At 33.0% G+C, this 13,733-nt stretch overlaps 3 protein-coding genes across 10 annotated transcripts; 2 read left to right on the top strand and 1 right to left on the bottom strand.

Moving 5' to 3' along the window:
* The first annotated feature begins 1 nt into the window (after position 1).
* On the top strand, positions 2–6,442 carry LOC107267982. Its single transcript, XM_025085321.1, has 25 exons — positions 2–217; positions 287–527; positions 609–738; positions 805–952; positions 1,013–1,277; positions 1,350–1,453; positions 1,516–1,692; positions 1,766–1,891; positions 1,950–2,051; positions 2,114–2,220; positions 2,563–2,656; positions 2,715–2,824; positions 2,904–3,041; positions 3,108–3,303; positions 3,374–3,577; positions 3,635–3,947; positions 4,004–4,165; positions 4,233–4,497; positions 4,562–4,930; positions 5,010–5,178; positions 5,247–5,392; positions 5,449–5,619; positions 5,681–5,843; positions 5,918–6,052; positions 6,308–6,442. The coding sequence occupies exons 1-25, from the start codon at positions 32–34 to the stop codon at positions 6,326–6,328; spliced, it is 4,242 nt and encodes a 1,413-aa protein (XP_024941089.1). The 5' UTR covers positions 2–31; the 3' UTR covers positions 6,329–6,442.
* Positions 6,068–9,132, bottom strand: LOC107267984 (putative methyltransferase NSUN6). 7 transcript variants are annotated; one of them, XM_015740233.2, is made up of 8 exons: positions 8,337–8,971; positions 8,156–8,266; positions 7,879–8,071; positions 7,642–7,798; positions 7,063–7,570; positions 6,774–6,995; positions 6,487–6,578; positions 6,068–6,381 (listed from the first exon to the last, which is right to left on the bottom strand). In XM_015740233.2, coding segments are annotated over exons 1-8 (1,413 nt in total). In that variant the 5' UTR covers positions 8,466–8,971; the 3' UTR covers positions 6,068–6,380. The 7 variants fall into 7 exon arrangements, with proteins under 7 accessions (XP_015595719.1, XP_024941095.1, XP_024941096.1 ...); XM_025085327.1 differs by adding an exon at positions 8,983–9,132 and having other exon boundaries at positions 6,364–6,578; positions 8,337–8,773; XM_025085328.1 differs by having other exon boundaries at positions 6,364–6,578; positions 8,337–8,517; positions 8,613–8,972.
* A 305-nt stretch (positions 9,133–9,437) lies between these two features.
* On the top strand, positions 9,438–13,574 carry LOC107267985 (flotillin-1). Of its 2 annotated transcripts, XM_015740235.2 has the most exons (11): positions 9,438–9,594; positions 10,030–10,105; positions 10,181–10,271; positions 10,332–10,475; positions 10,560–10,679; positions 10,975–10,983; positions 11,395–11,610; positions 11,680–11,867; positions 11,940–12,150; positions 12,219–12,383; positions 12,469–13,574. In XM_015740235.2, the coding sequence occupies exons 1-11, from the start codon at positions 9,543–9,545 to the stop codon at positions 12,484–12,486; spliced, it is 1,290 nt and encodes a 429-aa protein (XP_015595721.1). In that variant the 5' UTR covers positions 9,438–9,542; the 3' UTR covers positions 12,487–13,574. The 2 variants fall into 2 exon arrangements, with proteins under 2 accessions (XP_015595721.1, XP_015595722.1); XM_015740236.2 differs by lacking the exon at positions 10,975–10,983.
* Positions 13,575–13,733: the final 159 nt, after the last annotated feature.

Here is a 13,733-nt window from a genome sequence, read left to right as displayed (position 1 = left end):
AGTGGAAGTGATTTTTTTCAGAAGAATAATAATGGATCGACTACCAAAGATATCTTGTTTTCAAAGTAAAAATACAGCTGATCTTACTGCATTGGTGCATGAAATCTTCCAAGATGAATTTGAAAAGGAAACCATTAGCTGGCATCTTGCGAATAACTTGACCCAGTCATCCCGAGGTTGTTCTGTTCAAGAACAATTTTCTATGGATGTTTCGAATGTAGGATATCTGCTAGAAAATATTCTTAAATATTTTTTACAGAGAATTGCAACCTTTTGGCACTTGCAGGTAATAACTGCTCATCAGGCTGTGATGAATGAAATTGAATACATCGAAGCCGAGTTAATAGACAATGTCCTCCACTGGATTTCTCAAAATGAAAAAATGAAAGAGTATCAGAGAGTTCGAAATATGCTACGGATTAAAAATAAATCACTTTTTGTTGACCTAAAGGATTCTAATATAACCAAAAAATATCATCTTTTATGCTCCAGAGATTATTTACCTGAAAAACATGAATGCATTGTAGGTCCGTAGTTTTATTTAATTTCATTATCTATATTTGAATTGTCAAAATTATATATTACTTACTAGATTATTTTTGCCTTAGATTTTCAGATAAATGAAAAATTGCAGTCTTGGATAAAAGAGAAATCTCCACAAAATAATTCAATACAACCATCTTACATCGGACACGACTTTTATGGATCTTCTGTTCTCAAAAAATTGCCAGTTATTACGTAAGTGATCTTTTTTGAAATTTGTGTAAAATCTATTATTATAGTACTACGAATTTCTTTAATAAGAAAGAAGAGTTCGCATAGTATGTCTGGTTCAAGAAGTCACTCTTTACACAAGAAAAGTGTAATGAAAATTGATTTTTATAAAACTGTCCTTATTGCTGAACCACATACTGTGAAATTTCATAATTTCAATATAGGAGTACAGTATCAGGTATAGTGCTATACTTATAAATGAAAAGAATTTAATTGTAAAACTCCATTTGTATTATAGAAATGCGTGCTACTAAAGAATGTCGGGTCCAACATTGCCAAATTTCAAATCCAACAATTGGATAATCCAAGGTTCTCGATTACTCAAAAAACTACAAATGGAGATAGGCAGAATATTGCACCTGGAATGAATATAAAAATTGGTATTAATTTCTGTACTGATAATCCAGAAGATATTGAAGAACATTTGATGATAAATGTTCAACATGCAAGGAGTCTCATTATCAAAATTGTGGGTTACCGGGATCCTCCAAAGCTGACTGGATGTGAGTGACTATGGGAAACGTTAATTTCTTTCCTATATTCACTTTTTCTTACTAGATATATTTTCGAAACAGTCATAATTCGTCTACACCCAAAGTATGATCATCCTGAACATTTTTCAACAAAGTGTCAAAATGATTTCTACTGTGATAGATATCCAAATGCATTAAGCGATGAGGTATATTAGGTCAAATTTGTAAAATTAAAAAATAATCATGAGAACTTATGAGCTGATATCAGTCTGTAGAAGATGATGAAGATATTTCTGACAATGTAATCATTGCTGGATCTACTATAGAATGTCGGAAAGGATTCGTTGGAGAATTCATACTTGTCTTAACAAAAGTGAAAAATGTTGGATATTCAGGAGAATTTTTTATAATGAGTGAAATTGACTGGTGCATGATGCAAGTTAATGTTAGAAAATTTTTAAATAATTGACATTTTATTTACTCATGTCCTTTCTATATTCGCTATTTACTAATTACAGGATGTGATGACCTCTAATATTATATTATTACCATCGTTCGCTATATGGCCAGTTTATTTTTCATTGCTCCATGATGAAGTCTTAGAAATTTTTACTTTTTTTTATCCACAAACCTATGGATTACAAGTATACGTGTCTTTAATTAGACCATGATAGTCTTTAATAAATTAAATTTACTTCATAGGTGGATAAACTGTATATTATTTGCAACAATTATAGTTGTCAGCCAGTAGAACTTATTGGTGATGGAATTTTGTATGATTCCGAATTCATATGTTTTGGAAAAGTAAGAGAGAAGTATGTACGAGAGAAATGAAAGTGATAAATTCAAACATTTTCTTTTTTCAGAACCTGGAGGAAAACGTGGCTAAGGGACTTTCACATTTCATTTTGGATCTTGGAATTTGTCCTGAGAATACTATTATTGAGAATCAGATTTTGGTATCAAATAATAGGTGAGAAATTTTCTTAATTTTTAAATATATTCTTTTTCTAACAAGTATTATTTAACAGTCCAATGGATTTATGTTTCCGTTGGGAAATTGAAAACGATAGAGAGTCTTTGAAAAGAAATTCTAATAGTCCTTGGTACGATCTACCATTTCAATTGATTTCCATCGAACCCTTTAATGGTACTTTGCCTCCAGATTCCTGCAATATCTTTAAAGTTCTAGTACACAGCACTGATTTATCAAGTGGTCAATATCGAATTGTCTTACAGTAAAGTAAACATTTTCTTAGTATAGAATATATAGTTTTGTCAATACAATAAAATGCAAAATTTGTATCATCAACAGGCTATTTATAGAAGATATTCCAGTGACTGCACTTCCAAAAAATGAGCAATTTTATATCCAACCCAGTAAAACAAAAAGACGAACTTGCTACGAGGTGAGTATTCACTACGACAATTCAAGTCAATTTTCGAAATAAAATTACTTACATCTAGTCTGTAGATATATGGATTGGCAAAGTTGAAATACGCTTACAATGTATTATCCTAAATCTGACCCTTCCTGTTAAAGAAACGGAAAAAACTTATACTATTAATGAAATGAAGTACGTAAGTTCTAATTTATAATTTTTTATTAGCTGATAAAAACATAAAAATTATATTACTTCAAACCATTACAACTAGGGAGCAAGAATTGTCAGAAACAATTGTCGAAGATAAAAAGTCTCCAAAAAATGTCTGCTGCAAATCCGAAGAGGAATTTTTGGAACCGGACATAATCAATGCTCAGAATTTGACACCGGCAATAATTTGTCCTGGAAGGTTACAGTCTTTCTGTTTCATACAAAGTTTTTGAGCTATAAAAATTGATTTTGTTCTTATTAACAGGCCATTGTATTCGAATGTCGAAGAAACTTTTTTAATAATCGTTCATAATCTTTCATGCAAGTCTGCTCCGTTCGAATGGGGCAAGCCTTCGGGGTCGGATGATTCAAAAATGGAAATTTTCTTTGATCCAAAATCTGGAGAAATACCCCCACGTACTACGAAACTCCTCGAGATACGCTGTTTACCGTTAAAACCAGTTAGATGTCTAATCAACAAATATTTTACTTTATGTTTTCGCTTCAATACACTGCCCTAATTATCTTCAGGGAAAAGTAAAAGATCTTTTTCTACCTTGTCACATGGGAGCATCGAAAATTCAAAAAACCTTGAGAATCGAATGCACCATAGAAACTATGAGTGTAACATTCTATTTCCCAGGAATAACAAGTTTCCATGGCTCATCTAATAAAGAGACTCTTTGTATACACTGGGAAGCCCTTTCTGTTTCTGCCTTGCACAAAAATATTTCAGTAATTCACAATCTGCAAAACATAAAATTTCAATCCTTTAAAAAATTGTTGTTTCAGGAAGAACGCGAGTTGAGAACAGTTCATCTTGATCCTGGCAACGTATTGAAAGAAGTGTCACTCAGTACAGCAAGGCTAGAAGATACAATTATAGAGCCTGATCAAAACGTAGAAGAAGAACTTGAAGAGAGCAGAGAATCCAAACCAAGAAGTTGGAATGATCTTCTTCAGGGAATAATTTGGAGTAAGGATCATCCTGAAGAACATATTCAATTAGTAAACCCACATGCTGTAGTGCCATTCCACAAAACAATATTACCAGCAATACCTCATCCAGTAGTCATAGAGTTTCTGGAACTGCCTCTGCATACTGGTAAGTTTTCTTTAAAAATGTTGTGTATAATATATATACTAAACGAGGTTTTTCAGTTCGAAAAGAAACATTTGTAATTCGCAATGAAACTCCAATCTCAGCAAAGTTTTCTATGTCTGTGAAAAATTTTGATCTTGTTCGAGAAATTCCTACTGAATTAAAATCCGCTGAGGAACGTATATTAGACACTTATTTCAATGTCATGACAGGGGAATCAGGTCAGACTTTAAGCTGACAATTCTTAGAACACTTGCTTTTGTTCATACATTATAATAGTCTTCTTAGTAGGAATGAAGTGGTATAAAGGGAAACAGGCTGGTTCTGGGGTTGTTTTAGTGATCTATCCTTTGCATGGAGGACTTGGTCCTTATGAGGCAATTAAAATTAATATCCTGGCCTACGCAGACACTTGGGGTACCTATACAGATGAAGTTACTGTCAACATAATTGGTTTACCAATCTACACTTTTGGAGTCTGTGTACAAGTTACACAATCTCCCATATGTTATCCTATATGCAGAAGTTTGAAGCAGAAGTATCCATTAATCAGGTAGATTACTATTACTATTTATAATAATCATAAGAAATTCTTTTGCAAAAATAACATGTTATAGATTTGGTGATGTGAAATATGGTAGTAAACCTTTGACTAGAAAGGTACAAGTGGAAAATAATTCTATTTTACCTTTTATGATAAATTGGCATTGCTTTTTGCATCGTCCTGCTTTTCATTTAATTGATAAACCTTTCAACCTTGTCTTGGATCTCTATACTCCCTTCGTTGACAGAGATATTACAATGCAAGATTGTCACTCTAAAGGGGGGCATAGTATCTCAAAAATTTTAAGAAATCCTGAACTGTATGACTCAACCGAGAGTACTTTAAAATGTGAAAATGCGAATAGTATCAGTAGCAGTTTTAGTTTAATCTCTGGTTTTACGGAATATCCAACCACTACCATAACAGATATAAGTTTTAACAAGTGAGTTCTGTATAACTTATCTAATGATTATTTTTTAGTATTAATATTTATATAGTCAAATAATAATTTATAATAAAAGCGCCATCGGCAGTATGTCTCAGAAAAATGAGGAAAAGGATGGAATGAAAAATTATATTGGTAAATTTGCACATCTGTTCGAAGGATCCCAAGATGCTACTCATAAAGATACCAATATACAATTGTCTTTGATTCCATATTATGGTCAAGTGGACTATCATGTCTTCTCTGTAAATAATTAAAGAAAGTAAAAATATCTGATTTATACTCCAAATCAAGTTTGGAATATCTCTTTAAGGTATCTCCACAAGAAATGTTTATTCCTGCAAAATCTAAACGTTGGTTGACCATAACTATGATCCCTGATAAACATGAGACTTCCCACAGTGACAGTAAAATATATGGAAAAGCATTAGGATTTATAAGAATTGCACCAATGCATAAGTAATAACTTGTAGGATAAAAGTACTTCTTTGATATATATAATACTAATTTAATAGGTACAAAGCAGATTGTTTTTCGAGGTCAGATGGATATTTTTTTCTACCTACTGAAATCCAATTTGAAGGGAATTTAATAAATCCTCGATTACAGTGGGATATTCCAAAGTCAGAGAGAGTATTCATATTTTATGCAGCTAGTATAATACAACATTTCAAACAGCAAATGCAGTAAGTTCCTTAGTTAGATACTTGTGACTTTTCTATGCATTTTATATTTATTCATTTTCAGAATCAAAAGGCGATATATATTTAGAAATCAGTTTAGTGATTCGATTAATGTGAACATCGTGACTATGGAGCCCTTCTCCGTAGCTCGAATTTTTACACAAAAGGGATGTACTATGTGTGGGGATGCTGATTATATAATACTAAATCCCGAAGAAAGTGTAGAAGTAATCAGTTATGGAAATAATGGTTGATGTTTTAAGCGTTTGAATCCAACCTTCTATTAAATATTTAATTTTAGGTAGAAATACTTTGCACCTTGTCTGCTTCGAATATAAAAAGATTAATGGACTACGGTAATTCTCGCGAAAATAGCAAATTATCTGTGGATATAAATCGAACTTTACAAATCATTCATACAGGATCTTGTACACAGGTATAGAAATGTTAAGGAATATATATATGACTTGATTTTTATACAATTGTACAATATATAGGAAGTACAATTATACTTGAAAATTTTCATACCTCTATTGAAACTTTCATCACATAAATTAAAATTTGGCAAAGTTCATACCGGAAGTAGAAGATCTCTTGGATTTCGGATTGAGAATCATTCATGTATTCAAAAACTATTAATATTTTCCAAGTTAAGTAATCTTGTTGATATAATTATATTATTATTTATCAGTTGATAAGCAGTTCTTCATAATAACAAAGAAATTTGAAAATGACAACTTTGTCTGTCATCCGGCCCAGGGATATCTGGAAGGCAAACCGACTCATGGAAATAGTAGCATAGAAATTACTATAGATTTCATCCCCAGGTAGATTATCCTAATGAAAATATGTATGCATATCTCAACGTACCAGGAAGAAAATATGTATATGTTTATCCACGAGTGCTTTAAAAGCTTTTGCATATTTGTTTGAACAGAAAATCGGGCCCAAGTAAAGAAGTCCTAGAAATAAAGACTGTGGTACCAGGATACATACAAGAATGTCGTCTTCAAGGACAAGGGTCATTAGACGAAAGATTCCTTGTTGCTGGTATTTGAATAAGCTGACCCACCTTAATAGTTACTCTTTATTTACCGCTTTAAAAAACGTGCTATAAAAAAACCAACTACGTCACTGTCAACCCCAAAGCGACATACTTTTTTTGCTAATTCTGATTGTAGATCTTCCACTGGAAATCCCACAGAGTATTTTACTTCTGCATCTTGTAAACCCAGTGACTCTATCCTGTCCGGTACTGATTGTAATTCCAAGCAGGAGTGTGTCTTCAGTGCCCATGCTACCATATTCTCATTTTCAGCTAAAGTTATCGTGCACGTACTGTACACTAGGATTCCGCTTGGTTTCAGTAATCGAACGGCCTGAAATTTGAATTGAGGATTTTATCAAATTATTAATTTTTTTTCAATTTAGAAATTATATACCCACAGTAGAAAATAATTTGCGCTGTAATGGCACATAAGAACGCAATTCAGCTGGTGATATACTGTTAAAAATTTGTGGCCTTTGACCCAAACCGCTACAAGGACCGTCGAGGAGGATGCGGTCGAATGTTTCTTCAGGAAATGGTGGACATAAAGGATTTATTTTTACACTAGACAAATCTTCAGCAACAGCTTTTGTGGAATCGATGCAAAATATTTCGACGTTTTTTACAGAGAAATCCTTGCAATTATTTTGTAATTTTTCTATTTTTGATTTTATCTTCTCCAGGGCTATGATCCTACCCTGATTTTTCATCAGCGCTGCGATATGAGTAGTTTTGTTTCCTGGGGCAGCACACATATCCAACACAGTTTCCCCTGGCTGGGGATCTAATACCTTAATACAAACTATTGAAGGGACATTTTGCAAAAGACCAAATCCTTTTGGGAGACATGTATCACTCAATATTGGAACACCTGATAACAATTCAGTCATTTTTACAGCAATTCCACTGTGACAAAGAATGACAAATTATTAATTTTAATTCATACCTATGGTAAATAATAAATATGAGATATATACCTTGGGTACTTTGTTATATTTCCAAAAAGGTATTCTCTGGTCATTTTAATTATACCATTTCCAAGGTATACTTTCTCACCGTTAAATGTAGTGGATCCTTTTTTACATTTCTTACTTGCATCAGCAAAGACACTAACAAAATCTCCAGGTTTTGTTCCTAGAAAAATATTCATTTGTATCTAAGAGAAATGCTGGTGACTACAAAAATAAGAATAGTGTCAATTAACTACTTTGTACCATGTGGAATTCCAACAACACCAGGTGCAAAAACATGAGCACCACGCATCACAGCTGCACCACAAGTTGCATCAACTATAACTTCTACTGAATGCATTATTATGCCATACTTTGTTGAATTCCATGGATTAGAAACTGTAATCAATTCTGGAAAATCTGGATATATTGATACGGATGGTGTTGGATGGCAATTCTGAAATAATATAAATCCTTATTAAATTATTACATATTGCTGTTTCACAATAAATATGCCATGTACGTAAATGATTGTAACTACTTTTTTTATGTAATTGGTAACAGTGTCCGCATCTGTGATTAATGTATTTATTCGAAAAAACGTATTTTTTGGCGCTCGGCAAAACCATTCCAGCAATGAATTCAATTTTTCCTAAAACAATGATTAAATAATAAAATGATACAATATGTATAAAATTATGATATCATCCTATATAAATTACCTGGGCCTCAATTTCTGTTAGAAATTGATCATCGTGTAGTACTTTTTGTAATTCAGCTTTCAGTATCTCTCGAACTTCTTTGTCAAATTTAAAGGGGGATTTTGGGTAATCTGACAGAGAGCAAGACATTATAAATAAAAAAAAAAATTCTCAAGTTTAATACAAAAGAATTGTTCAATATCTGTCATCAAACACAATAAGATTAATAAATGAAAATGCATTAAAAAACTCCCAAGAATTACTCAGGCTTGACAGTAAACAAACCCACGGTCTTACATACAGGTCTTGCCACTCCGATGGTGGGGGGTGACTCACATCCCGAAGCGTGTCGTAAACGGCGCTGTAATCGTGTGTTCCTCGTGGGACAGAGATTCAAAGAAATATTTCTCTCTCTCTCACTCTCTAATTGTGCGACTCCACTGCATAACCTAACCTAACTGTAATTATCCGAATAACTGAATCAACAGAATTGATGACATCAGATGGCATAAAGAAGCGATATACACGCACGATCTCCCCATTTTGCTATATATATACACTTCTTCGAGATTACCTTACTTTTTTTAATTATAATTACTTATTCTAATCATGAAAATAAAAGAGCACATGTCAACAAAACTAAAAAACATAGAAATATATTTTTTACGTTTTCTGACAAAACTCGATTTCGAAGTTTGTTGATCGAGCGCATTCAGTAGTAGCGACACGTAGGGGCGATGCCATAATTACAAAACTGCTTCAATATCTAAGGTATCTCCCACCACTGAAATCCATTGAATTCGCAAGACCTGTATGTAAGACTGTGAATAAACCACACCCAAAATAAATTCCCGCCAAGATAATAAAGATATGAGGCATCATTGTCGGTAGGATTAAAAAAGGAGCAAATTTTAATCTCCGCTTTTTGAACGCACGCTAAAGCATGAAGTAACGTGACGTCACGCACTCCAGCATTGATAACAATGGCTGCGTTCAGCAGAAAACTTCGCTAAAACAGTACTCACATTCGATTGGTCAATTGATTGTAATTTTATGTACATAGTTGTAAATTTGATCAATCAGATGTCTTTACTTTCGCACCGCTGTGTCTGCTGAACGCAGCCAATCATCTCTCCTCCAGTATCAACCAGTATAGTGGCGGTCAGTCGCGGTTCATTGCGGTTGTTGCCCTTGCTAAAATAGGGAGTTTAATTATTCGTTTCAGATATGAGTTGTGGTTTCGTTACCTGTGGGCCGAATGAGGCCCTTGTTGTCTCAGGTAATTGTATTTATTATTTACTTTTGTAGTATGTTAATTATTTATAATCAACTGCTACTAATCTCTTGATTATTGAGTAAAAATGGGTACGTGTAAAGAAGACTGTCCTTGACTGTATAAGATAATTGATTCAGGAATTCATGCACGCGGAATGTGAAGATTAATCAATGTTATGATCTGTCATGCAATTTATCTCAATTAAAGTACGGAATATTAGGATCTTGTGTTACAATATTTCATTGCGAATTTTATATTTTACTGTATTATAATTCAAATGGATACAAAATACTTTTGAATATATCATTTTTAAAATTGACTTTTTAAATATTTATGACCAATTTACAATATAAAGAATTTTACTAATGTGTGATTTTATTTTTTATATAACTATAAAACCTTTTTTATTCTCCATTTCTTTATTAAATTTATTTTAAGGACTCTGCTATGGCAAACCACTCTTGGTACCTGGAGGACGAGTATTTGTCTGGCCTGTTTTACAACAAGTACAAAAGTAAGTGTGTCATGAACTGATGAAGTGCTTATTTAAAAATTCATGGTACTACTTAGAATTGTGTTATGTTTTTAGGATATCCCTGAATACAATGACACTCCAAGTTGAGAGTCCAACTGTATATACTTGCCAAGGTGTACCAATATCTGTTACTGGAATCGCACAGGTATAGAATAACTATTCTATGCCATAGAATTTATCTATTAATATCTTCATCAACGTTCAGGTGAAGATTCAAGGACAGAATGAAGAAATGCTTTCTACAGCATGTGAACAATTTCTTGGAAAATCTGAGGATGAGATACATGATATTGCGTTGGTAACTTTGGAGGGACATCAAAGAGCTATAATGGGCAGCATGACCGTAGAGGTAAGCAAATTAGCAACTCCAAATTTCGAAAAATCGCAAAGAAATTATATGCTGAGAATATTAAATACTTCTCATTGGTTTTAGGAAATTTACAAGGATCGCAAGAAATTTAGTAAGGAAGTGTTCGAAGTCGCAAGTAGCGATCTCGTTAACATGGGAATTACTGTTGTTTCATATACATTAAAAGATATTCGTGATGAGGAAGTAAGTTCATTTTACCTTATCTATCATATAAGTTATAGAATAGGTTACTTGTGATATAATATTAGTCTGTAGTTTTACTTCAACTAACCAGTAATGTCAGCAGTACACAGCATTAGAAACCCCTATTTATAAAAGAAAATAGTTGTAGCAGAGACATGAATTTCATAGAAAGTCCCCCTTTACAATTTGTAATAACAGAACAAATTATGTAATTTAGAGTCGTGTCATGAGGTACTATATAAAATATTATTTAATAATGTAAATATTTATTAAATTTTTGTTTTGCTACTTGCAGGGGGCAAAGGTACGTTTACATTTTTTTTTTCATTAGATATACTGCCATTGCACTGCTATTTTCTTTGTTACTTTTATTCGTTTTAATGAAGTATCGACTGTTTAAAATTTATAGACCAAGGGGTAAATTTTATGAATATGTTGAAATTATATATAGATTTCTACACTCGCTTCAATCTAAGCACGAACATGATTTCTGTATAAATTTGTTGTGCAAAGGCCTAGTTCAGTCTTATGTTATATTATAATATAAAATTATAAAACTGGTCTCTCTGCAGTTGCCTTCCTCATCATTACTTAACAGCATTGATAATGCATGGAAGATGAGAGCCAGATTCACATTTAATATTCAATGAATTTACATTACATCGGTATCGGATTTTTGTAAAAAGTTTCATAGTTCAATTTTAATTAATTATAGGGTTACCTTAAAGCTCTTGGAATGGCCAGAACTGCAGAGGTAAAGCGTGATGCGAGGATCGGAGAAGCTGAAGCACGCAGAGATGCTCAGATTCGTGAGGCAATTGCAGAAGAACAGCGTATGGCAGCTCGTTTCTTGAATGATACAGAAATCGCTAAAGCTCAACGAGATTTTGAATTAAAAAAAGCCGCTTATGATGTCGAAGTACAGACGAAGGTGAGTAGTACTAAAAATGATAGCTTTAAATGAGGAATTACGTGATTTATATGCATCTTCAAATTGCAGAAAGCTGAAGCAGAAATGGCTTATGAACTTCAAGCTGCAAAGACCAAACAGCGAATTATGGAGGAACAGATGCAAGTTAAAGTAGTTGAACGTGGTCAGGAAATTTCTGTTCAGGAACAAGAAATGCAACGTCGTGAAAGGGAATTGGATGCAACTGTAAGACGTCCTGCTGACGCTGAGAAATTCAGGTCAGATTAACTTCAAAAACTATGAATATTAACGCTAATATGTAGATTTATTTTATCAGCTACATATTTCAGGTTAGAGAAAATGGCCGAGGCTAACAAACTACGACTCGTAATGGAAGCTGAGGCAGAAGCTGAAGCCATAAAGATTCGCGGAGATGCAGAAGCTTTTGCTATTCAAGCGAAAGCAAACGCAGAAGCTGAACAAATGGCGAAAAAAGCCGAGGCTTGGAAGGAATACAAGGACGCTGCTATGATTGATATGATGTTGGATACTTTGCCTAAGGTAAGTTCAGGCGCTTATTATGAACTTATAAATTACAGTTTTATACAAATTGTATTTCCTGTGTTCAGATTGCTGCCGAAGTTGCTGCTCCGTTATCACAAGCAAAGAAAATAACAATGGTGTCCAGCGGTAATGGCACAATCGGAGCAGAAAAACTGACAGAGGAAGTATTAAATATTGTTTCACGTGTACCGGAACTTGTGAAGAACATGACTGGCGTGGATATTTCAAAGGTATGTCGAGGATATTATATTTTTACATGTAATTTTAGTAAAAATTTTGCTATAGCTTATGAAATTATTGTAACCTGTTTTTCAGACCGTGCACGCTGCATAAGCAGAGAGCATTCCAGAATTTGTTTAACAAATTTTCAATCACTAATTATATATATATATATATATATGTGTGTGTGTATATGCTTAGCAATCGCCGAATTCTCCAATTGCAACAGAAATCATACTTCCGCATATAGACAGATTATATACAATTTTCTGTAGATGAATAATTGCGACGCAGTCTCTGCAAACTCGTTCTAAAGATTGTGTACTGTAATTAATTTTTTGTGAAACTGATATTGTAAATGTAATCTCATGAAATTGCATAGGATGCAGGTTAGTGAAAGTATCGAAAACTAACGTGTATGCGAATGAACACTGACTCTTCGACAAATATAAAATTTAGTCCGTATTTTATAAAAAAAAAAAAAGAAAAAAGGGAAAAGCAGACAGCGAGCTTGAAAACGCAGTGATTCTAATCGATATTACGTTTTCATTACTGTCACGCATTTTATTGCTTATTGACCTTTATTTTACAGAAGCTTTTATTAAAATTTAATAATAATTTTTTTAAAGTCATAAACTAAAATGAAGAAAAATCCATAATATAGCCTTCTTTTGCCTTATAGTCGGTCTATGAGTAAAATAACAAATGTCCAATCGAAACACGTGTTTTGTGCTAAAGATTATCGTACAGCAAAATTTCCCAATGGCCAATACAAAGACTCTTACCTTTGGTAAGCGTAATGAACGGCTGTCCTTTGATTTAACACACATTACCTTTAGCAAAAGCATAAACAATGAGAGATTTTGCTACAGGCTTTGCACTTTTCCATCTGTGATTGTAAGCTATTTTACACCTGGACCAACTATAAGAGAGTATGATATATTAATTTCATATTCATATATCAGTATCTAGTCTTAACCGTGCGTAAATAATTTATGCCAATAAGTACCGAATATCTATTTTAAACATTTTACCAATTAACATTAAGCCTTTCCAAAAATCGATGTATACAAGGTGGAAAGCAGGTATGATCATCTCGATAAATTATATTATCGATCGAAAACAAAACATATAATCACTAAGCCTCCTCTGTTATTATTGTATACACTGTTTCTTGTCAAATACATGCTATTTTGGCTTTATCTATAAATTTTCACGAATCTACTAGAATATCAAGTATTAAGAATCCATATATATACTCCTCATTATTTACTCACGAAGTGGGAATCATTGCATCAAGAATTTATTACAACAGTTGAGCCATAAGAGTATGGTTCGAGTTGCACATGAATCTGTAAAGA

Source organism: Cephus cinctus, unplaced genomic scaffold (genome assembly GCF_000341935.2).
Source record: "Cephus cinctus unplaced genomic scaffold, Ccin1 Ccin1_scaffold0462, whole genome shotgun sequence".
Lineage (NCBI taxonomy): Eukaryota > Metazoa > Arthropoda > Insecta > Hymenoptera > Cephidae > Cephus > Cephus cinctus.
The sequence above is the reverse complement of the archived record's forward strand: the minus strand, read 5'-3'. Positions and strand labels throughout refer to the sequence as shown.